The sequence below is a fragment of the Lepidothrix coronata genome, unplaced genomic scaffold (genome assembly GCF_001604755.1).
Source record: "Lepidothrix coronata isolate B3197 unplaced genomic scaffold, Lepidothrix_coronata-1.0 Scaffold52, whole genome shotgun sequence".
Taxonomy (NCBI): Eukaryota; Metazoa; Chordata; class Aves; order Passeriformes; family Pipridae; genus Lepidothrix; species Lepidothrix coronata.
The window spans coordinates 953,519-976,893 of NW_016690232.1; the positions used below are offsets into that span (position 1 = coordinate 953,519).

Genomic DNA, 23,375 nt, shown 5'->3' on the forward strand with positions numbered 1-23,375 from the left:
TCATTCAGAGCATCACTATTTTTCTTAGTGATTAAATTATATATTCTAACCATGTCTCCTGCCAAACCTATTTAAATACAAATCATGGTTGAGTTGACTTTTTCACTGACATCTGAGGCATGCAAATACACTGAAAATAACAAGGGTGGTATTCTCAGTGCATGAATACCATATCAGCACCTTTTAATGTCTAGATTCATTTATTTCCAGTACATGGATACTGAAAAACACCATTATCTTGAAAGGAAGATGAGAATGAGTAGCATAAAGGATCATGGTGAATAATGAGATCTCCAAATACATGAAATATTGAGAATAATTTCTTGCTCTACCTTTCATACCCCTGCTAAAATAAATACTACTACATTAAAATGAGACAAATGAGAAAACTCTTTTCAGTCACCTATGGATTATCAAGACTTAAAATGAACTGGAAGAACCATGTCTTCAGTTAAATCAAACGTCTCACTTGGCTGATTATATTAAGAAATATCAGCACTACTTGGAATATTTCAGAGTTTTTTCCTGTGTTTATCAATTTGTGCACAGGTTCGTTCTGATATGTCCACTTTATTTTAATTTTCACTTGGAGGGTCTCACTAGTCCTCACACACTCAGTTTTCTAGTCACTAATACAAATTAGCTGCCATCGTCATCACCACCCCACAGATGGGAACAAACCTAAAAATGATACCATTTCTCAATTTAAAAATGATATTTATCTGATTTGAAATCTAGATGTTTTATAAAATACTGTGACACAAGATCAGTATTTCCATTAAAGGTACCATCCTGAAAGGCAAACAATTCACTTCTCCATTGTTACGTGCAAATACGCTGTATGATTTTAATTGCATTGTTTTAAAGAAGTTTAGAGCTAACCCTCAGACAAAAAAATTCTCCTGCTGCACTCCTCTATTACACTGTGTAAGTAACCTAACTTAGGCATGTTAATAAGGCATAATTTTTATATTTACTTTTGTATGGACTAGGCTATTCATGGACTCAGTGTCAAAAAGACTTATGTGCGTCCATCCACAGGCTTCTGACACAAACCCATAATAGAAAAGATAGCTGCAAATGTACACTCCTTGCTTTTCTGAAGCTTCTCTTAGTTTTTCTGACACTTAGCACTTTAATTTGCCTTCTTAGAAATATACTACGAGCTCCAGAACCAGATGCTGTTAGAACCTCCACCTTTTGTAGAGCTTCATGTTCACTCAGCTCTCAAAGTTATCTTCTCAGATACAACACAGTATGTCAACAGAGTGAATTCCCTGCAGCACTTATCCCATTAAAAATGCCCACAGCAAGTCTTCTGAAACCTTTAATAAAGTTGTTAATGCTTTCTGATATGAAATCTAGGACACAGACTTGTCTCTAATGGCTTCTTGCTGCCTCAGAGCTTTAAAAAGAGATTCAACCCAACCTAATATTTTGGATCCTACCACAAACTGTAAATTCTTTAAAATAAATATCTATTTTAAAAATTACCTTTGAAATCTGCAATTTATACCACCACTAAACAGTCACACTAAAAGTATCAAATTGACACTTAGCCAGGAACTACCTGAAAAGCACTTACTCACAGTTGAGCTATTCAAGTCATGTTGGCCATTTCTAACCCTATTTTACATTTTAATCTCACAAGTTCCCAAAGCTATTCCCAGTGTCTCTCCTCTGCCCAGACCTCAATCTTATTTTCTCCTTTAACATCTGCACAACAGAAAACTTTCACTCTCACAGATGGATAAATGCAAATAATCATTTAACTTATGTTCTACCATAACCCAACTCTTCATCTGCTGAGCTACAGCAGGAAACCTGAATTTCAAACACTCATGCAAGGATTTATCAATGATACTCTGGCCCCATAAGCATTTTCAATTTTTGAGCTACTGGGATACAAGCAAATATGTGAAAAGCCTTAGAAGTCACAGACCAGGTATTTTACAACAAAAATTGCTGAACTAAACTCGAAGGTTGCTCCCCGTAATTAAGGGAAGAGGAAAAACACTATATTCCAACCATCATATGAATTCCTAAGTAAAATATGGCTTTGACTGCTCTGAAACAGTCTACACTTAAGTCTGGATTGCTAAGTCAATATCTTTATGTTGCTGTGCCAAAGCATGATTTAGTTCTGTAAATTGACCTCTATTAATTTCTGTGACTTTCACAATTCGCCATGAGTCTTCCTACGAAATAAAATGTCTTAAAGCACAAGTTTCAGGTATATATGAAAAAAACACATAAAGCAAAACCATTAACAGAACCGTAGATTCTAGCTTAAGTTCTTAAGTTTAACTGCCAGGTTAACAATGATGAACCAAACTTTGTTGAAAGCCGATGGAATTAAGCTTTGAAAAAGTCAGATGTAGAAAACTCACTGACATTTTAAAGACAATGCTTCAAATTGTCTTCAAATATTTCAAAACCACATATACTTCGTTCCACAAGAAACTGCACCCTCTCACTCAGTCCTTGAAATTAAACTGAAGATTATAAATACTGTCTTCTGATTCACTGAGCAGAGAGACTAAAACCATCAGACCAAATTATGGTGGTAACAAAACAGGCCTGTGCTGTAGCACAGCTCTGACAACATAGTCCCCATACTTCTGAAAATAAGCACTTGTACGTCAATTGGAACTCCAGGAGAACACTTCCCAAATCACAAACGGAGCGATGTCCGATGGCAGCACAGAAGATATCAGAGTACACGAATCACATACCCACTCACACGTTTCTACCGCACCATTTGCAAGAATCCGCCTGCTTAAAAAAAAAAATGCTCTGACTGGGGGGCAAAGGCAGCTTAGCTTACGCAGAAGAGAATTACGAGGCAGGAGCACCTAAAGCCGATAGCGGAGCGCAGCTGTCAGTCTCTATAAAGGCGATAAACACACGTGACGGGGGAGCTACGTAACACAGGGACACGCCCGGCGATGCCCCGCGGGGCTCCTCTCGCCCCGGTGCCGCCGGGGGTGCCCCCCTGGCTTCCCCACGTTCCGCCCCCATCCCTGGGGCCCCCGGGGCTGGCACGGGGAGCCCGCACCCCGCTCCCCCCGCACCCCGGGACGCGCCACTTGCCTGCGCGGCCGCGGCCCGGGCGGGGCCGGGCGGTGCCGCAGCGCCGGAGCCCGCGGGGGAACGGGCGGGGGACGCGCCGGGGACACCGAGCGGCGGCGGGGCCGCGCCGGGCGCGCAGGGCGGGCAGGGCTGTCCCGCTGCGGCCGCCGGAGCTCCGCGACTCCCGCACCGGCCCCGCCCGCCGCGCCCCGACAGCATCGCCGGGACCCGGATGGGGCCGCGCCCCCCGCGCGGTGCCCGGATGGAGCCGCGCTCGGGGCCGGCCCCGCTCCCCGCCGGGGCGTACGCGGGTCCCGCACCCTCCGCCCTCCCCGCAGCCGCCCCGCAGCGGCCCCGCGGGGCGTGGCGCGGTCCTCCCGCGGCCGGGGCGGTGCCGGAGCCGCCGGCGGCTGCCCCGGATCCAGTCGCGGGCGCCGCTTCCTGCGGCCGCCCCGCCTCTCCATGGCGCTGCCCGGCGCGGGTCCTGCCGGGAAGGGAAGGGAGCGGCGCGGGGCGGCAGCGCGGCCTGAGCGGCGGCGGAGCCGCCATGTCCGGGGGCAGCAGCGCCGGCGAGTGGTGCCTCATGGAGAGCGACCCGGGCGTCTTCACGGAACTCATCAAGGGCTTCGGTGAGAGGGCGGCGGGGCCGGGCGGGCGGCGGGGGCTTCGCGGGGCTGTTCCCGCGCGGGTCGGTGCGGCAGCGGTGCCCCGGCGAGAGGTGCGGGGCTCCGGCCGAGCGGGGCGCGGGGCTCGGCCCGGACGCTGCAGCGGAGCGGGAGCGCTCCCGGCGCGGGTGGGGACGAGCCGTCTCTTGTGACCTCCGGCCGCTGTCCCGTCCCCGGCAGCGCCCGCGGGCGGCGGAGCCCCCGGGCCCAGCGCGGGCTGTGCGGCGGCGCCCGGCCCTCGCCCACGGGGCCCTCGCCCATCCACGGCACGTGTTGCGCTGCTGGCGGGGAGCGCGGTGAGGACGCGCCGCGTGGAGTCACCGAATCACTTAGGTATGAAGAGACCTCTGCGGTCATTGAGTCCGACCTGTGACCGAGCACCGCTCTGTGAACCAGACCGTGGCATTGAGTGCCGCGTCCAGTCTTTCCTTAAACACCACCAGGGACGGTGAATCCACCACCTCCCTCGGCAGTCCATTCCAGTGTCTAAGCACTCTTTCTGTGAATAAATTCCTCCTAATGTCCAACCTAAGCCTCCCCTGGTGCAGCTTAAGACTGTCCTCTCGTTTTGTCGCCAGTTGCCTGGAAGAAGGGGAGAACAAGCCCCCCAGGGCTGAGCTATGGGCCTTGGCTTTGGGCTGGGGAGTCTACAAGGGGCTGCTTGGTCTTCTAGAATATTAAATTTTATGTTGAATTGCGTTTAAAATCTTTGGTGATACTGTGAGTGTATGGTTGTAGTGACAGCTAAGTCTACACAGGAATTGGCCAAAGAAGCAAAATGATTTTATGCTAGGTTGATTCATAGTTTCTGTCCTGTCTTTTTTTCACAAGTCCAGACATGCTTCTCCTTTTCTGTTTTTATTTAACCTATGGATTAATCTTCCACGTGTTAAGTATTGAACCTTTTGGGCTCTGTCTTATGCAAGTGTCTTGCTTGAGTGTATCATTTACAGTATTTTCAGTCTACTACCATGGGTCTTTTCCTGGAGAGAAATGTTTTAAGTTCTGCTTTGGACTTGCTGATAATGTCTTTGAAAACAGTGTTGTTTTCAGTTGAATGGAGGACACGAGGTGACCAAAGACATTTTAATCTCCTCTGTTTCTTTCTTAAATGCAAAGCCCATAGATAGACTTATCCATAACCTGGACATACAAGTTGTAAGTGTTACATATGTCTTTATGTATTTTCTTTCATATGTCTTTGTTTAGTGGCTGCATCCCTTTTAAATGGGTTAGTTGAAGAAACCTGTATTTTTCCTTGTTTCAGGCTGTAGAGGAGCACAAGTTGAAGAAATATGGAGTTTGGAACCAGAGAACTTCGAAAAACTGAAGTAAGGCACACATTTGTTGTTTACATTTGTCTGAAGTCACCGAAAGAATGTGTACGAAACTCAGGTGTGGTTTTGGTGTCTTTTTTGTTTGGGGTTTTTTGAATTCGTGTTTTTTCCTTCAGTTTCCACAGAAGTTTATTAGGATTTTGATTTAATGGAATACCTGACAGTTAAATTGCTTTTTATGAATGCCTTGATCCTTAATCTGTCTTTGCCGAGTTTTGAGAGAGGTCCTGATAGCGGCTAGAATGTGGAAATAGATTTCTGATGATTTTGCCATTAGCTTGCATTACATCTTTTAACAAATTCTGTGACAAATTTCTGTTCCTTGCTTTTATTTTCCTTACTTCCTCACGTAATGATATTCCATCTGTTGTCTAAAAGAAATTACTTTACTGTATTTACGTACCTCTGTAACTCGTTTTTCCTGCAGAGCCACTTCCATATGTATGTGAAGGCAAATAGGCTTGTTGTAGCTGAGAACAGCTGGTGTCATATGGAACAGTTCTGCTCTCATTAGGCAACATTAGTTCTTTTACCTTTTTGTCCACGATGCATTGTTACCCATATTAATATACAAGATTTTAAGAGGAAAATGTCATCTAACCTGGACCATACTCCTGTATCCCTCGTGGATATCCCACATTTGCATAATTAACCTCTCAGAAGATGCAACAATTGGTGCAGTCTGAAAAGCATGATGTATTTTTAGTAGAAAACTGGAAGTTTCATGAGAGCTCCTCTTTGAATGTTTCATCTGTGTCTGGAAGGATTACCAAAACTTTAGTTCCTGCTCTTGTATGGGATTGAGAAATGTTTTGACAGGTATTTATCACTAACCAATTGAAATGAGAGTTTTGCAGTTGTAATAGTTGCAGTAACCAGGAAAACTGGCACTGACTTAAGTAAGTTACAGGTTGAATGCTAATTTAAATTGGGTTTGTTTAACATTTACAGAAGGAAACCTGAATTGTCTTCTGCCCAATTAAAAGACCACATCTGAAAATTTCAGTGGAAGTTCCCTGTGTTTATAAATAGTGAACAGAATTACCATACCAGCATACAGTTAAATTACAGTATAGACTTCTGGATTCAATACTTTTCATCAGTACAGGTGATCTTTTTCCTATCAATTTTGTTTTTCAGGCCAGTACATGGGCTAATTTTTCTCTTCAAGTGGCAGCCTGGAGAGGAACCAGCAGGTTCTGTTGTTCAGGACTCCAGACTGGATACAATATTTTTTGCTAAGCAGGTATGGCAAGTTCAGTAATTTTCTTAAATAAGTCATGAATCATAGCTTTTAATAATGAAAAATAAACCATCTTTGTGTTAATATGAACAGAAAAATTAACACTTTAGAAGGTGAAATGACTTCAACAAATTTTGAGAGTAGGAACTGTGTATTGAAAGGTGATTAACAAAGCAAATCAGTTTGATATGTTAAGTCAGAAATACCAGCCATGGGTTGTTATTTGTCAGCCCACAGATTAACTCACTCTTCTGTGCAGTAAATAAAGACTTGGTACATGTTCTCAGCAGAATGAGCAAATTATTTTTTTGAAACCACTTTCAACAACTTCTTGGAAGAAACGTTTATTTTGGCCCTGTTTTTATTTCTTGTGTTTCTCAAATGCTCTGCAGCTGGGGAAGTATAGCTCTAGGATAATACTTTCCTTAAGGGTTTGCAGACAGTTTTGACATGCAAGTTTTAAGTATTTAAATCAGAAAGGTGAGTTTAAATTTGAAATTACAGGAAAAATTGGTTTTGCTGATGTAAGCCATTGTATTTTATTAAATACCGGATAGTACTGAAATTTTGTGTTAGCTTTGACAGACTGTGTGTGTGTGTTGTTGGCAAGCAAGAAAAGCAAGAGAAAGTAACCAGAATGAAAACAGGAGTATTTAATAAGTGTTTTTAGATCTTTTGCAAGACCTGCTTATGAAACAGTGATAAGTGTAAGTCTAAACGGAAAATGTAATCCTATGTGTGTTAATTACAAAGCATTCATACCAAAAGGCAAAATATTAGGCTTTCTATGAAGACTGTACTTAGTCTATTTGCTGGAGGGTTTTTTCCCCTGGTTGGGATTTTTTGTTGGTTTATGTCCCACCACAAAGGCAGAAGTGTTTTTTATGTAAATTTCAGGATATAAAAAGTCTCCACACACCTGCAGCTAAAAGTATAGAAATATGGAAAACAGTGGAAATAGCTGTCCTGGCCACTCTGTACCTGTGCTTCTGTTGTATTTTATAATCACCTTACTGTTTCATGCTATTGTGGATGACTTCATTCTTTGGTCTTTTTTAATACTGATTTTCTTCATTGTTCCCCTGCTGCAGCTCTCGAGTCCTGCCAAGCACTGCCCACTATTTTTATGATACAGTGATCAGCAGTGGTTTGTCAAACATCTTTATAGTCTGATAGCTCTGATAGACAGTGGTTTAAGTTGTGACTTCTGCCTAATGAAACATACTGCTGGTGATCATAGGCTGTGACTACAGAATAGCCATAATGCAAAGAAGCTCAGGAAAATCCTTGATAAAACTCTCCAAGGGTAGTTACGTGGCAGCAGGAAATTACTCTGATATGAAGCTAGAGAGGGGTTTTTGGGTTTGGGGTTTGGTTTGGGTTGGTTGTTCTTTTTCTCAAGATAAAGGTAAATTTTCCCTCACTCAAAGGACTTCATCTTGTTTCCTGTCAATAGTTGAGGGTCTGCCAGAATTGCTGTTCTTGGGAATGCTGAAAACTTTCAAAGCATTTGTCTGCTTGCTTTGCTTCTTTTGCCTTCCCCCCCTCTTCACTTCCCTTTTTGAAGCTTGACACTAAGCTAAGAGGAACTTTCTTAAGCTTTAAGATTGCAGAATTTACATAAAAAACTTTGGATAATGGTAGACTTGAGAACAAAAACCACAAAATTAAAGGCTAACAGTGAAAAGTCTTCTTTATTTTGTAGCTTTCTTTGAAACATTCATATTTTAATGTTTTCTTAAGCCTGAATCCTCTTTGTGAAGGTGTAGGAACTTTGTAATCTTTTGCTTCCTACACCTTCTGCCTTTAAGGAGGGTGTGGTGGAGTGACTTAATTTTAGCAGGAAAGCAATTTCTAGAAATGTTGACTCTTACAATAGTAGTACCTGGTTACACCACTTGATGGCATGGAGTAGATGTTTCAAAAGTAATTTGCAAAAAATTTTTAAGTTAGTATCTTTGTCGTGTTTTAGTGTTGTCTGTCAGTCAAGTGCAGTGGCTTAGCAAAATCAGGACATTTTTCTTGTAGACATACATATGCTTGTGGTTTATACCAGTTCAGCTTTGTCTGGACTGATACATTGTGGCTGAACAACTAGTGGAATAGCTGTGAAGAAATTAGTATTAAAAACCAACAGATAAGTGAAAAAAACTGCTTTGGATATTTTGGAGGGAGCTGTAATACCAGTTTAGCTCTGGTGATTCTCACATCGAAGAAAGTTAGCCTTGGTTAGAGATTAAACTTGACAAGCAATGTTTTGAGGACTTGTAGAGTTTTCTTGAGCAACTGTCTGATCTTGTGATGATGAGAGCAGGATGCCTTGGTCCTCTCAGCCTGTCTCCTTTCAATGCTGTGGTTCTGTTCTTCTCTCACAATGGCTCAGCTACTCACTGCACTTGTGTGAGCCACTGCAGCTCATCAACCTGCAGTTGTCTGTAGATGCTCTGTGCCTATTTTCTGGGCCGGTCTCCTGCTGTATTGTGAGATGTGTTTGTCCAGTGAGTCTGGACAGGACAAAGCCAGTAACAGGTAAGTGAGAGAGAACAGGAGTTTTTCTATGGTAGTGCTGAGGTGGTTGCATTTCTTGAGGCCATAGTCTGTGAATCCTTCTGAGTCACCCAGGAACACCAAGGAAGATGAGCATTAATATTAAATACTTTTATTGTGAAAGAGCAAGTCCTCCCAGCCATCATTCAACTGGGCTCATGTGTCTTTTTTTTATTTTCTCTGTGTATGTTTTAAGCCAAATTTTGTGGTGGCTTTGAGATCTTTCAAGAAGACTTTTTTTCTTCATTACAAAAATGCTGATGTAAAATAACAATATGTTCATTTGTAGGCTGGAATCCCAGAACAAATAAATTTGTTAGGAAAATTTTTGACATTTAAGGTTATTGCTCTGTTGATCTGTGTCTTCAAAACTGACATGACAAAGGAGCCTTAAAAATCTGAGGAAGTCTTTGTATCTCTTTCCTTTCCCATACATTTTCTTCTTTTAAATATTATCATCTGAAGAGATTTGGTACAATTCGTTTTACTGCAGACATGGTTTAAAATATAATCCTGAATCCTGTATGAGTAAGATAGAGTTACTGTTGATATGTATCAATAGTTGAGTATGGGAAATAACTGATGTTATTACAGCATAGCTCTGTTTCTATTCAACTTCAATTAAATGTTCCATCTTAAAAGTTGTCTAATTGGGGGGAACCTTAGTTAGATGTAAAAGGCTACAGCTCGCAAACTGTGTCTAGCAAAACATCTTTGAAATTGCATTAGGAAACATAGTTTTGCTAAGAAGCTTGTGCATGCTCACATCTTACTCATTTCCACTTTCATACTGATGTTGTAGTTGAATTCCAAATGACAGCTAGATCGTGTTCGAAGTTAAATCAGGATTATGTTTGGGGGTTGAATTTAAAAGTCTGTCTGGTATGCATGCATATTAAAGGTGTTTTTTTAATGGTCACTTTTATGTGCACTCATGTTAAATTTGGCCTCCCTGTTATGCCTAGGTATGATTTGGTCCTCTATTTGAGGCCACAGAACTCTGGATGATCTTACATACCCTTTGAGCTAGGATACCTAGGCACAATGAGGTGAGTTAAGGATACAATTTCAGCCTTAACTCTGAATTTCCTGATTTCTGTGTTGTTTAAGTGGGCCCTTGCTGTTACTTTGACATGCAGCAGCTACATGGTTATGCCTACCCAATGTATTCAGCTTCCCTCTGCACTGCTTGGAGTAGCTGTGTTCTGTGCTCAGCACTGCAGGAGTGCAGGTGTCTCTTGACAAAAGTGAATGCCATTGTTGCAGACTTGTGAACTACACTTTCTTAGTTTAATAAACTCTTCAGGTTTTATTACTAAAGTAATGGTATCCTGCCTTTCTTTGGTGCCATGTATTTATTTTATTTTGCATTGGCTGATGATAGAACATTAACTTGATTAATTGGGAATACCTTCAGAAGGAGGGTCTTATAAACAATACTGTTAATAACAAAACATTGGTCTTCAGTTGTCTTTGTGCCACTGAGGGAAGCATCTGTATTTTAACATTTCCAGTACTTAATTGATTTCAAGTTTTGACCAGATATCCATGTTAAAGCTAAACTTGGGATATCAGATAACTTCTAAGTACAACTTGCAAGACATTAAACAAAGTGGGAAAAGATCTTCAGTAACCGAATATAACTGTAAAAATGTTATATCCTTACTCCAAGGAAATAAAAATTTTTAAAAACTTTCCATTTTTTAAACAAGAATAAATTGTGGAACTTTGTGCTAATGCTGAATTTTTCATCTTGCACTTTGTAAAACCAACTGTTTTCTACTACTGGGATGCTTAGTAAGTAAAGCCCAGAGATTTGATGGTTATACTACCACAGCACAAGGTTGTCCACAGCTTTTTTGAAAAGCAAAATACAAAATCCATCAGATGGAAGATGCGATTCGAGACCTTAAAGTGCTTCAGCCTGAGGTTGATCCAGAAACTCAGACTGGATCCCTAGAGAAAGATGCATGCTTAGGAAGTAATGCATCTTGAAGAGTGTGCCAGAGTAGCCTGTTCTAGTGGTTCCTTGGTTTGTTTTAAGCTGAGTTTCACTGGGTGATGTGGCAATCTTCTCATGATACATACCTGTATATGTATATTATGATTTTGTTTCAAATATTATTAAATACTCTTTGTACTGTTGCTAAAAAAATCTTTCAAATACAGGTATATGCTTTAAGTTGGAGTCCTGAATATTGATCAAATACCTTACCAGGCCTTCCTGGACAGAAATATCCAGGCAAATGTTGGGATTTCTGGACAAATAAAGAAGATCCTCTTAAGCCTCAAGTGAAAAAAAAAAAAAAAAGGTCCTTTGGGGAAAACCTGCATTTATTGTCATTCAGAACATGTTTTCAGCCAATGCTGAGGCACCTTCAGTGAGATCCATTGGAAATTGGAGAGATGGGTATCCTGAGCAGTTTCCCTGGAAGGACTCAGTAGCTGTGTGCGTACCAGTGCTGGCCTGGCTGTGTGCACTGATGGCATCGTGCCTGTGTGACAGTAAACCTTGCACTTGTCCACATCTGCTCCTGCAGTCACATCCTCCTCACTCCGCACTCTTCACCCTGCCTGTGAGCTGCCACTAGCCAGGGACCTCCTTGTTCCACCTTGGTACTTCTCCCATGTCACCTAGATCCAGGAACACTGGATTTTTATGTGCATCACCTGCACTTGCTTCTGTTTCTCTGCTACAGGACTGTTCTTGCTGCCCTTTCCTTACCTCCTGCCTCTCACTTTCTGAAGTTCTATAATGCATTTCTGTAATATATTTTCATTTCAGCAGCTGGAGGCCACTGGCCTCAGGTCTGCATCTTTTGTATATTGTTTTCTAGCAGTTAGACATTGTTTAGCTTGGTCCTTATATGCTTCATCAGACACAACTCATACTGTAGCTGAAATACAAAATCACATTTATGCTCAGTATTTGATGAGCTCATGAATTGCCTGCCAAGTCTAATTTTTCCTCTTTTCTGTTGTTTAAAGCTCCTGTATCTAGCTGGTCAGCACAAAATGTCTCTAAATTTCCCTTCCCTTTTTTTGAAGCCATTCTTGAGTTATCTTTGCCAGAGCAACTGATTGTTCCATCCTGATTTTTCAGCAAAAGTAGTTGCCATTTAGTCCTGTCTCTCTCTCTCTAATGTCCTGTATTAGTCAGGATTTAACAAGTACAGTTTGCTGTAGTGTCCCTCCCTTTGTTGTAGCAGCACTGTTCTAATATTTGTCAACACAGCTGTCCCTCCCTTCTTTCTCCTTTCTCTATCAGCTTGGAGTGTTTGTAACCACTGTGTCAGGTTAGCTCACTCTGATCCACTTGAGATCTTCTGCTTTCATCCTAGTGCTACTTTTACAACTGTTTCTGATAACATTCTCTAGTCATATCTGAGAGACTCTTTAGTTCTTGATTCCTTTTCCTATGTAACAGTGTTAATTCAAATTATGCCATTCTGGTAGCGGGGGGGGGGTTGAATTTTTCTGCTTCTGTTTCATTATTTCACTGCCCTTGATGGCTTTTCTTCCTATGTTCTTAATTCTGCAATTGTGTGTACTCCAGCCCTTGCTTGTGTACCTGCAGTTTGTTTAACCTGAGTTTCACTTGCTGTAATCTCTCTGCACGTGCAGCTGACTCCCTTGATTACCATTTAAGTCAACTAGATCGTAATTTTATTAAATTAAGGAGTTTTTTATTATTTCTTTATCATCTGCATACAAACATAATCTGAACTGAGAACACCCTGAAGTATAGAAAATGAATATAAATGTGGCTTATATTATTAACATAGTAGGTTTTCCTTTGTTACGACCAGCTTTGACTGTAAAACAGGTTGGTCGGGTTTTCTCACTTTTTTTTCCTTCTCCTTTCTTGTTGGAAGTGGTTTCACATTCACAGCCCTCAACTAATTTTCATTTTTTAGTACAAAATTCACATCCTCTCTACCAGTCCTATGGTTTAAGTAGCATTTTCAATTGCAGAACAGTGTTATAGACTAAAGATATGTTACTTTTTCCTAACCCATAGCTCACTAAGAAAACACTATTATAAAGTCTTTCTTTTATTACAGTCTTATAACTTTTGATTACTCTGCTTTTAATTAAATCTCAGATTATATTTAATAATTCTTGTAGTCTCTTTCTTAAAATACTGTGGTTTAGTTTGGGTATTAGTAAACAACATTAAAAACATGGCTTTAATGTGAAGGGGGGTGTTTATATTTTCTAAAAATGGAATATTTAACACTGAAGAGTAACAGTGTCAAACTAGTATCTTAATGTTAGCTTGAAAAGAATAGGTATATTGTAAATTAAGAAAAAACTGAAAAATCTTGAAGTATCATATGGCTTATATTATTCAGCAAACTATATTTTTAACAATTTTCACATCTTGGAACACTTCTAAATTTTATTAGTTTATCCCTAGAATATGTGAAATTCTTTTGTCCAACACAACCTTTTAATAAAAATTCTAGGTTCCATAATGTGCTTTATTGCTCTTAATTAATTTTTTTTGACCTGCTGTGCCTGGTAGGAATTCTGATTATTTGAAGGAGTTTTTTGAGGGGAGAGTTGACTTTTTTTTTAAGATACAATAATGCAATTTGGGCAACTTGCTTTGAATAGTACTTCATGTGTTTTTCCACAGAGATAAGAGGATTCCTACATTTCTTCTGCGTCCTTTATTAATCGTTTTAGGGAGATGTTGAGGCAGTAGAATGACAGTTTCTAAGTAGAGCTATGCAATATCAGTTTTGTCAATGAATTGTACATTGCAGCCATCCAGAATTCATTTTACTAGTCTCCTACAGCAAAAGCTTTTCTGCAGCTACTCAGGCAGCAAATCTAGTCTGTTTTAGAGTGAACTTTAATATGATGCAGCACAGAAAGTGTGTGTTTGTAACGAAAAATGTTGCCCAGATTAAAGTAAGTTTTTATCACCAATGATGAACAAATTCTCAATACTTTTTTCTAGGTAATTAATAATGCTTGTGCAACTCAAGCCATAATAAGTGTGCTGTTAAATTGTGCTCATCAAGACATCCATCTAGGAGAGACTTTGTCAGAATTTAAGGAATTTTCACAAAGTTTTGATGCTGCAGTAAGTGCCCACCGTTTTCTGTATTTTTTAAGTGCTACAGTGTTATGGCTGTGCTGGCTCACAGTCATTGTGTTACTTCCTTTCAGATGAAAGGTTTGGCACTGAGCAACTCGGAAGTGATTCGGCAAGTTCACAACAGTTTTGCCAGGTAACACATGTTTTAAATCTAGGCAAAACTGGAAGGAAATTCTTTTTAATCTCAGGTTTTCTAAAATTCTCTTTGCAGACAACAGATGTTTGAATTTGATGCAAAGTCTTCAGCAAAGGAAGAAGATGCATTTCATTTTGTGAGCTACGTTCCTGTTAATGGTCGTCTGTATGAGCTGGATGGCTTAAGGGAAGGACCAATTGATTTAGGTAACATTTGGTATTTTTTCTGAACATCTTCCATTCTAACAATAGCTTTTTGAACAATTGGTCAGATATTACAGGCTCAAACCAAGTTACTTATTAAAATAAAAAATATCTTAAGTTTTCTAAATGTGCAGTTCAGGTTTGTATTTCTTTGTAGTCATTTATATTGTTTTAGTTTTGTTGGACTGAAAATACAGCCTTCTTCCTGCTTCCTCCATGTTTCTTATGATCTCTTCTTTCATTCAGTAATCAAATGAACAGGCCATACAATCCATTCTAATACCTTGATAGTTTTGTTGCAAGAGAGAAGTTTACATACTGGCAGCATGTACACAGCTGATTCCAAACACTTTTTTTACATTATGTGCTTGTGTTTGCACCCTGCCCTCGTTTCTTCTTAGATAACAATTATTTTCCTAATGGTTCTAAAAAAAAAATAGTTACTTCCAGCATAGTTTTAGTCTCTGTAAGACTTGCTCCTGTTTTGTAATCTTTCTTAACTTGGTGATATGTGTGCTGTGTTGTGTCTTGAAAAGCTCTGCAGTGCCTATCATGTATCTGTACTTTCGTGTCTGATCTAATGTCAGTGTGTTCCACACTCCATTTCCAGAGTGTTTTCCCAGTTTTGTTGACAGTTTTATTTTATTTTTAGGCTGAGTAGTGGCTTGCTGCTAAATGGCTTGTCTTTAGTCAGTCTAGAGATAGTGTACAGTCAGCAGACCTACCAGTAACATCATTTTTGTGGTCACAAGATCATGAGTCTCTTCATTTACTTGAAGGTCTTGAAGTTATTAAAGAGGCATTGTCAACTTAGGAAATCACCTTTAGTTATTCTCTCTTTTATCTCAAAGTCAAGTTATCTATCATATAGCCTTTTATGGCTTTTCTCTGTATCTGACTTTTTAACCTTGTATTGCATCTACAGAGACAAAAATCAAGAGTTGATACTAAACAGACAGCTGTAGCTGTCCATAATGTTTTCTTTTGCTATCTATTGTAATGTTGTCATACCAACTAACTTCTTTCCTCTCATATAAATCTTCCATAACATACTTTCCCTCTGCCCTATTGTTTTGTGTTATCAACAAAGTAAATTGTTAGATGCTTATGCCCTTAAAATTTAGTTTTGCTCCATTGCTTTGGTCACTGCGTTATCTAAATATTGTAATTAATAAAATGTCTTCTGCCTCCTGAAAAATCACCTGAGTAATTTGAGGCTGCAGTTGCTAAGGAAGAACTTGTTACATGCTTTGAAGTTGCTGCATACACCTGAATTATCCAGGTCTTGACTTTGCAGTAAATTTTGCCAAGATGGTTAATTTTTTTCTTTGTTTTTCCCCAGGTGCATGCAACCAAGATGACTGGATAAGTGCTGTACGGCCTGTCATAGAGAAGCGTATTCAAAAGTAAATGGTCATGATGCTTTTAAAATATAGCACCTTCTATGTGTTTTAAAATTCCTTACTCTTAATTTCCTTCAGTTAAAGAATATCAGCTGAATTTCTAAGGAATTATGCTTATGCATCATTTCTGTATGCGTATCATTGTGTGACTTGAGAACCTATTGCCCAACAGGAGATAAATGTGAGACACTGTTCTGCTGTGTAATTAATCAAAGTGAGGTATCTGTGTAGTAAAGAGAGACCCCACTAGTGCTCTGGAGAAAGAAGAGCAAGATTATTATCTCTGTTAAACAGCTGTGGGTTTTTGCAAGTGAAAACTAAGAGTGTCATGACCATGAGTAAAGTTTGAGTGTGTGCTTATACTTAGGAGTACTAGATAGTAACTATATCCATACAGCTGGGATTTAGAGATAACAAGGTTTTCTTTGGTATGTGGCTTGTTTTAGAAATTTAAGATGGAAAAACATACTACTTAAGTTTTCCTACTTGTTGGCTCTGACTCCAAACAGCAGCCCTAAATGTGCTAGAAATAAAGTTGATTTTATGCCGTTTCTAGAAAATTATTTTAAAAGCTTTTGCTTGAAGACTTTTTTTTAATAAGCAAAGCATTACTACCAAATTGCATTTGGAGAATTTTGAGTCTGAAAGGCCTGCTAGTCTAACTGTTGAATGTACTTTTCACACTGTATGAAGAAGTCTCCCATGTTTTCTAACAAGTAATAGTAATGAGAAAGTAAAAACTGTTGTATGCAGCAGTCTTGTGCAAGTTTTATTGTCAACTATATTGTGTTTTGTTTTCCTTTTTTCACAGTTTAAGTGTTTATGTTTTGTGACCACAGACAGGAATAGTAATATCTGGGGAGAGGAGGTTATTAGGAGTTACAAATTGGGTAGAATTCATTTGAGGCAAAATTAGATCTGTAGCACAACCTAATTTAATAGATCCATTTAAAATGTTGTTTCCACGAAATGTATTCCCTTCTAATGAAATAGAGGAGGAGGTTTTTGAATTGTCATGTTAGTGACTAATTTTGAAAGTGGGTTGTTTTTCTTGTTTTGTTTTTCTGTTCCTCCTTTAGATACAGTGAAGGTGAGATAAGGTTTAACCTGATGGCTATTGTGTCTGACAGGAAGATGATATATGAGCAGAGGATTGCAGAGTTACAGCAACAGCTGGCAGAGGTAGGCCATGGTATTTACATTACTGGAGTAGTTCTCTAGTAGTTCTGTGTGTTTGCTTTACTATTCACCTCCTTTCCTTGCTCCAAATGGAGTATCAGTAAAAAAAGCAGGGAAGGATTGCTATTACTGCTTCCCTGTGCAGCACAGTCACTGCTGCAGCTCTGGTTCCTTCCCAGGGAGCTGAGCTGAGCACTGGGTACAGTGTGACCATGTCATTGTGGCTTTCAGTCTTGACTCATCTGCTGTGGTACTGGAATTGTTCTTTACCTAGTGCCCGAGCTACTCTGCTTATACCTAACTGAGGAAATTCCTGGAATGTTGCTATAACTGTGATACCCTAATCTGTGATAGAAATATTCTGAAGACAAGACTTAGTTTAGGTTTTTTTCTGTTTTGTGGAAGGAGGAGCCTATGGATACAGATCAAAGTAGTAATATGCTAAGTTCTATACAATCAGAAGTTGCAAAATACCAGATGTTAATTGAAGAAGAGAACCAAAAATTAAAAAGATATAAGGTATGTAGCCTTTGCTTTTCTGATGAAATTATTGCAACAGTTGTAAGAAAAAGCTGGTTTTTATATCTATGGGAGCTGCTGCAATTAATGTGAAAGAACTGGATGGGGGCTAGAAGATAGCTGAGCGATATAATAATACTTTAATGCTTTTAATTTATTTTTAGATCGAAAATATTAGAAGAAAACATAATTACCTGCCTTTCATCATGGAATTATTAAAGACTCTAGCAGAGCACCAGCAGTTAATACCATTAGTAGAAAAAGTGAGTATTTTCTAGCTGACTTTTAAGAAACAGTATATTACTATAATTCTTCATACCTTCTATGTAAAATTAAATAAACAAACCCATGACATTTATGATTCCAAGATATTTGACCACATTTTTTACGTTCATGTGTATTGCTACTTTACCTTGTTCTCAAGAAGCACAATTTCAGTGCAGATTGGAGATTGTGGGACAAACCAACTTTGCAGTATTAGGCAAAGGCAAACTGTATCTCCCCTTTAATAAACTAAACAAATTTTTCTGATGGTGATTTAGGAAGAGGCAGTTCAATATCATCTAAATCACATTACAGGGCGTAAGATGCTGCAATACAAGAGACGTAAGATTTGGGCTTTTCTGCGTGGATAATTAAAAATCCTATTAAAATTATGATACGTGGCTTCGGTTAGTATGTGGTAGAGTTCCCCATATCATTCCTGATATCCCTTTTTGAGCCGCAGAGTGTTCGAATGTGCACCCCAGCACCGTCCGCCGTCGGTCCCTTTGGCCACTGCGGACTCTCCACGCCCAGTTTGGTGCAGTACCGGGCTGTGGCCGCCGGGTGCCAGCCGTGGCACAGGGACTGGAGCTGGGAATTCTTTCCCTCCTTTTCCCTGTTCTACTCGTTTACAGGCTTTACTTTCCTCCTCTTTAAGGTGTTTAGCTATTAACATTGATTTACTGTTAAGGTTTGTATTAAAGCTTAGTTATTAAAGAGTGTCTGTCACTTCGGTAAGGTTATTAAACTGGCTGGTCGAGTACTTGAGCTGTACTGAGCTCAGTTTGCATATCTGCTCGTGTGCCAGAGGCACTGTCCCTGATCTTGAACTCACTGAGAAAGGATCTCTGTATTATTATAATGAAAAAAAGAGCTATATATTATTTTAATGAGTCCATTCTTTATCTGAATTTACTTAGGAAGGTACATTTGCTGGCCTGTAGCTTACAAAACAGTAACTTCTAGTTTTTAATTTTTTCCTTCTTTGGGTAATGTGTGGAATTTTAATCCAGTTTCGTGTTGGCAGGAGTCATTTATAAGACCATCAAACTGCTTTTACAAGCAAATTTCCAGTGGACCTGAGCACCTGGTGATAGATCTTAATTCTAAATCACAGAATTAGATACTTTTCTGTTCAATAACAAGTGATACAAGCAGCAGCCTGATTCAGAATGAAAAAATATTTTGACAGACAGTTGGCTGATATTGCTTCTGAATTGCCCCCTCTTCTTGGCCAACCTGTCTTTTAACTAAATCCATAAGGAAAAAATGCTAGTTCCCTGGCAATTTGAGCCATTTGTAATTGATACAAGTTATATAAGAATTTGTCTGCAAATATCTTGATAGGAACTCTTCTGGGTTTTTTTCCCTCTCATCTGAAAGATCTAAAACACTAAGATCTTGGTCATTGCAGAGTTCAGTTTTGCTAGTCAGTGTGTCTGAATGCAGTGTTTCCCTGTGACATAGAACATTTTCATTAGGAGGAGTTATTTCTATGTTAGATGAAATTAATACAATGGTATGAAAAATGAAAGCTTAAATTATGTTTTAAAAATAGTGCTTTTTCCCCCCTCTCGTTTTCCCCATAGAAATCACCTAATCTTAATTTCCTTTGTATTATTTATTTTAACCTATATCTATTCTTAAAAGCCTTTATATACGAACCCAGTAAAATAGTAGTAGGATGCTTCTGAAGGGTTTAAATTTACATTTAAAATGTTTCTTTTTACAGCATCTTTTGATGTTCAGGAATGTAATGAGTAGTCATGCAAAGCTTCAGAAAGATCTGTCTTCTCAGAGCTTGACATCATCTCCCTTTGTTTTCTAGGCAAAAGAAAAACAGAATGCCAAAAAAGCTCAGGAGGCCAAGTGAAGATGACTTTGCATAATACATACAGTTATTTGCTTCTGAAACTTATTTTCATGACTACAAATAAAACTTTTCATAAACTTCAAATTTTGTCCAGTGCACGTTTGACAGTTGTAACACTTTGTCTTGTACTGTATGCACGGGTCTGACTCCTTCCTTCCCCTGCATCTTGTGCATGTAGTACTGCTAAGCAATGTTTAAGTTCTCTTCAAATTCAGTATTTAACAGTCTGCCTGATTGCTGAAAACTTGAGAAGTGGACCCAAAAATGTGCAAGGAGAACGTACCCATTTTGTCCCGTTTGAACATATAACGATACAAATGCCATAAGCATAAGCATGAGCTTTCTTTGCTCATCCCTACTAACAGTTACAATACCTTCCAGCTGTTCAGTGGCATAGCCTGTGTCTTTGTTTTTATGAAGTATGTGTCTAATTTTTTTACAAAATTGAAAAGTATGAATTTAGCTGTAGAAACGTTTGCAAAGACCAATGTATAATCTTAAAAGAACTGCATTGCTTTAGTAGAAAAGATAATAAATATTCCCATTTTTATTTTGGCAAACTTTCTTCTGTGGTATTTTATTACTGGGCAAGATACTTAAGATAATGGAGTTCATCAGCCTTGTGACTGTGAGTATATGCATTCTAGATTTGGGTTAGAAGGGGAGTTATGCTGTTGGTTTGGGGAGTTAATATTCTTGGATATAAGCTATTACTATTCTGGAGTATGTTAAATTCAAGTCTTTAAAGCAATGTTTTTTATTTGACCTTGAGAGGTAATTTAAGATAAGAAAAAAGGTGTGTGGAGGATTATTGTTGATAAAATCATTGTGATGGAAGACTCTTGCACTGTCTTCTGTGGACCAAGGGGAACATCTGGGGAATGGAGCTCACTTGGTGTCCTGCCACCTTAAGAGCTGCTTGCACTATGAATAGGCAAATTGCTTTAGTATGAATAATAACAGGTCATTACAACAATACATACTATTTGAATTACTCAAACACTGTCACTGTATGTGAATTTGTTTAGAACACTTCCTGTTTCCTCCTGAAGGATTTGGGTAAAAAACCAGAAAGAAAAGCAAGAGAACTTTGATTGTTTGGAAGACATTTTAAACTGTTAAAACGCTTGTTTCCCTTACTTTGCCTATGGGCATACTTCGTTGAACTGTGAGCTCCTGTGGTCTTGTAGGCTTGTATGATGAGAATATAGTGTATTTAGAGAATTTTTTGAAACCCCAATATGAAACGAATTCTGTTATCTGTTGGTGCTTCATATATATTGCATATATGTTGACAGGATAAAGTTTTGGCTGAAGAAAAACATTTACTGTGCTCTTCTACTGCTGGAAGGATCTCCTTGAGTCATTGCTGTGGCTGGAAGGGTAAGATGTGTTTCAGAAAAGAACATCAGATCTATATTTGTGTTCTGTACAAAGTTGATCAGGTTAATGAGAACGTACATGTGTATGTGAGAGTATCCCACTCTAGTAAATCATTGCAGCATTATTGTCCAGGGAAAGGGAAAGACACTTCCTCTGTAAGAGACATTTCTGATCTTAAAAGTACATTTGAAACTCCCATTTCGAATTGTTGAAAACATTTGTCTCTCTTTTTATGTGGTAACCTGACGATTCTTGCTGCACCCTGTCATCCTTGGAGAATTTTGATGTCTACCATAAAATTTTGCTGTTAATGGATGTCAGCTTAAACTCTACTGAAGTCACTCCATTCTCCTTTTGTTTGCATGCTTGAGCATGTACAAAAGGAAAAGGAATTTTGCTGAAGCAGCAAATTATTTTTGCAATTATCAACAAATTTTAATAGCAATTTTTTTTAGAAATTAGAAAACTTGTATTGCAAGCAAACTGTCTGGGTTTGTGGAAGGCAAAAAAGGATAGATGTAAAGACCAAAGTGTAAATGAAAAATATTTTTCTTTGAAAAAGACTGTTTAATGCAGAAGTAGAGCAAGTCAAAACTAGTGTTCTGCATTATATAATAGAATCTTTATTTCCTGATCAAAACCCTTTCGATAATTTTTTACTATTTTCACCAAATTTGTGGAACCATTTTTTCACGTGTGTCTTGGCTTTAAAGGCAATTATTTGTTTATTGCCTACTTTTAGGACAGTGTCACGTCAATTGAAAGCTGAGTATGAAGCTGATGAATGTCCAGGTTTGGCTGGGCTACAGTTAATTCCAAGTAGCTGGTACAGTGCTGTGTTTTGGATTAAGTATGAGAATAATGTTGATAACACAGTGGTGGTTTTAGTTGTTGCTAAGTAGTGCTTAGACTCGGTCAAAAACTTTTCAGGTTCTCATGTCCTGCCAGTGAGGAGGCAGGACATGAGGAGCTGGGAGGAGACACAGTGATTCCAGTGACCACAGGGATATTCCATGGCACGTGACATCATGCTCTGTGTTTAAACTGAGGTGAAAGCTGGCCAGGGGCTCTGCTCCAGAGCTGGCTGGGCATCAGTCAGACAGCAGTGAGCAGTTACACTGTGCAGCACATCTACATTCTAATTTATAACTGTTACCATCATCCTTTTCTGACCCTTTGAACTGTCTTTCTCTCAACCCACAAGTTTTCTCACTTTTACTCTTCTGATTCTCTTCCCCCATTCCACTGGTGGAAAGTGATGAGCAACTCTGTGGAGCTGAGTTGGCAGCTGGGGTTAAACCAGGACAATGAATTAGCAAATTAAAGGTGCCCAAAAAATCAAAATAGAGATTTGGGCCTTAATCTGTCTTACAGTTTTCAGAAACTCTGTTTTGCTGTATGTAGAATGGTGAAAGGTTTGTGTTCTGATTTATTTCAAGGGCCACTGTGTTCTGTTGGTATAAACAAAGGGTGTAGCATAGCTGTCAGAACTGAAATTTGGGTATAATGAGAATAAGCAGTAAGTTCCATTTCTGTGAAGAATTTTGCCATGCAACTGCTTTTTCCTTTTGCTCAAAAGAGGTCAGTGTGTCTCCTATTTGCTAAAAGTTTGCAAGCATAAAATCCCAAGCTTCAGTGTGATCTCTGGCTGCTAGTCTTAACACAGTACATAAAAATTTTGGAATCCTACTGTAGCCTGATTTCTTCCTTCACAGGGTAACATTTTGTATTTTGTACGTGACTTATTCATAAGGAGTTTTGTGCAGCTGAAAATGTGATAAATTCAAGTCAGTGTTTTATCTGTGGCCAGTAATGGAATCTTTAAGCATAGTTTGTCATCATTAAGGAAAGTTTTAAAAGTGTGTTACCTTGTATTTGTTGGAGGCTAAGGGAAATATATCTGAAAAGTTATGTTAGCTCTCATTAGTCATAATAGTTAAACTATGAACCTGAAGTTTAAGAGTGTTTGCCAGGATTTGGATAGTGCATCCAGAGAAGCTGCAGGGCTGTATTTCTAGATGACTGGTTGAGAAGAAGCAGTTCTCAGCAGCACTGATTGTGAGCTTTGAGGAATTTCTTCTTGCTCCCTGACCAAGTAAATAGAATTAACATCAAAATTAGAAAATGCTGAATCACGTACTGCTTTCAAGTTACAGTAATTTGCCAGAAAACAAAAATCCTGTGTTCTTAGCCAGTGATACAGTACTTTCTGGTGTGGTGAATAACAATATTTACCTGTCAAAGACACACCATGTGTTACTGTGCACATCATGTTTGGCAGACTTTAGGTGTGATCTTACAGCATGGGCTGAGCTATTTGTCTTCTTTATCCCAATACTGTATCAGTAAATCAAAGTTTCATGTTAACATTTAAGTGGTTTCTGTGCTTAGACCTGATGAGTGTAAAGAAATGAAATAATTCTTACACATTCCTCAAACTG

General features: G+C 39.2%; 1 protein-coding gene across 3 annotated transcripts; it reads left to right on the top strand.

Moving 5' to 3' along the window:
* The first annotated feature begins 3,546 nt into the window (after positions 1 to 3,546).
* On the top strand, positions 3,547 to 20,111 carry UCHL5 (ubiquitin C-terminal hydrolase L5). 3 transcript variants are annotated; one of them, XM_017815910.1, is made up of 11 exons: positions 3,547 to 3,701; positions 5,005 to 5,068; positions 6,215 to 6,320; positions 13,834 to 13,959; positions 14,046 to 14,107; positions 14,186 to 14,316; positions 15,656 to 15,719; positions 16,796 to 16,898; positions 17,301 to 17,414; positions 17,579 to 17,677; positions 19,507 to 20,111. In XM_017815910.1, the coding sequence occupies exons 1-11, from the start codon at positions 3,620 to 3,622 to the stop codon at positions 19,549 to 19,551; spliced, it is 996 nt and encodes a 331-aa protein (XP_017671399.1). In that variant the 5' UTR covers positions 3,547 to 3,619; the 3' UTR covers positions 19,552 to 20,111. The 3 variants fall into 3 exon arrangements, with proteins under 3 accessions (XP_017671399.1, XP_017671400.1, XP_017671401.1); XM_017815911.1 differs by having other exon boundaries at positions 3,566 to 3,701; positions 17,304 to 17,414; XM_017815912.1 differs by lacking the exon at positions 17,301 to 17,414 and having other exon boundaries at positions 3,566 to 3,701.
* Positions 20,112 to 23,375: the final 3,264 nt, after the last annotated feature.

Coding starts and splice junctions, on each gene's coding strand:
- UCHL5 (XM_017815910.1), top strand. CDS start 3,620: ATGTCCGGGGGCAGCAGCGCCGGCGAGTGGTGCCTCATGGAGAGCGAC. Junction 6,321..13,833: donor CAATATTTTTTGCTAAGCAG/GTATGGCAAGTT, acceptor ACTTTTTTCTAG/GTAATTAATAATGCTTGTGC. Junction 16,899..17,300: donor TACAGCAACAGCTGGCAGAG/GTAGGCCATGGT, acceptor GTTTTGTGGAAG/GAGGAGCCTATGGATACAGA.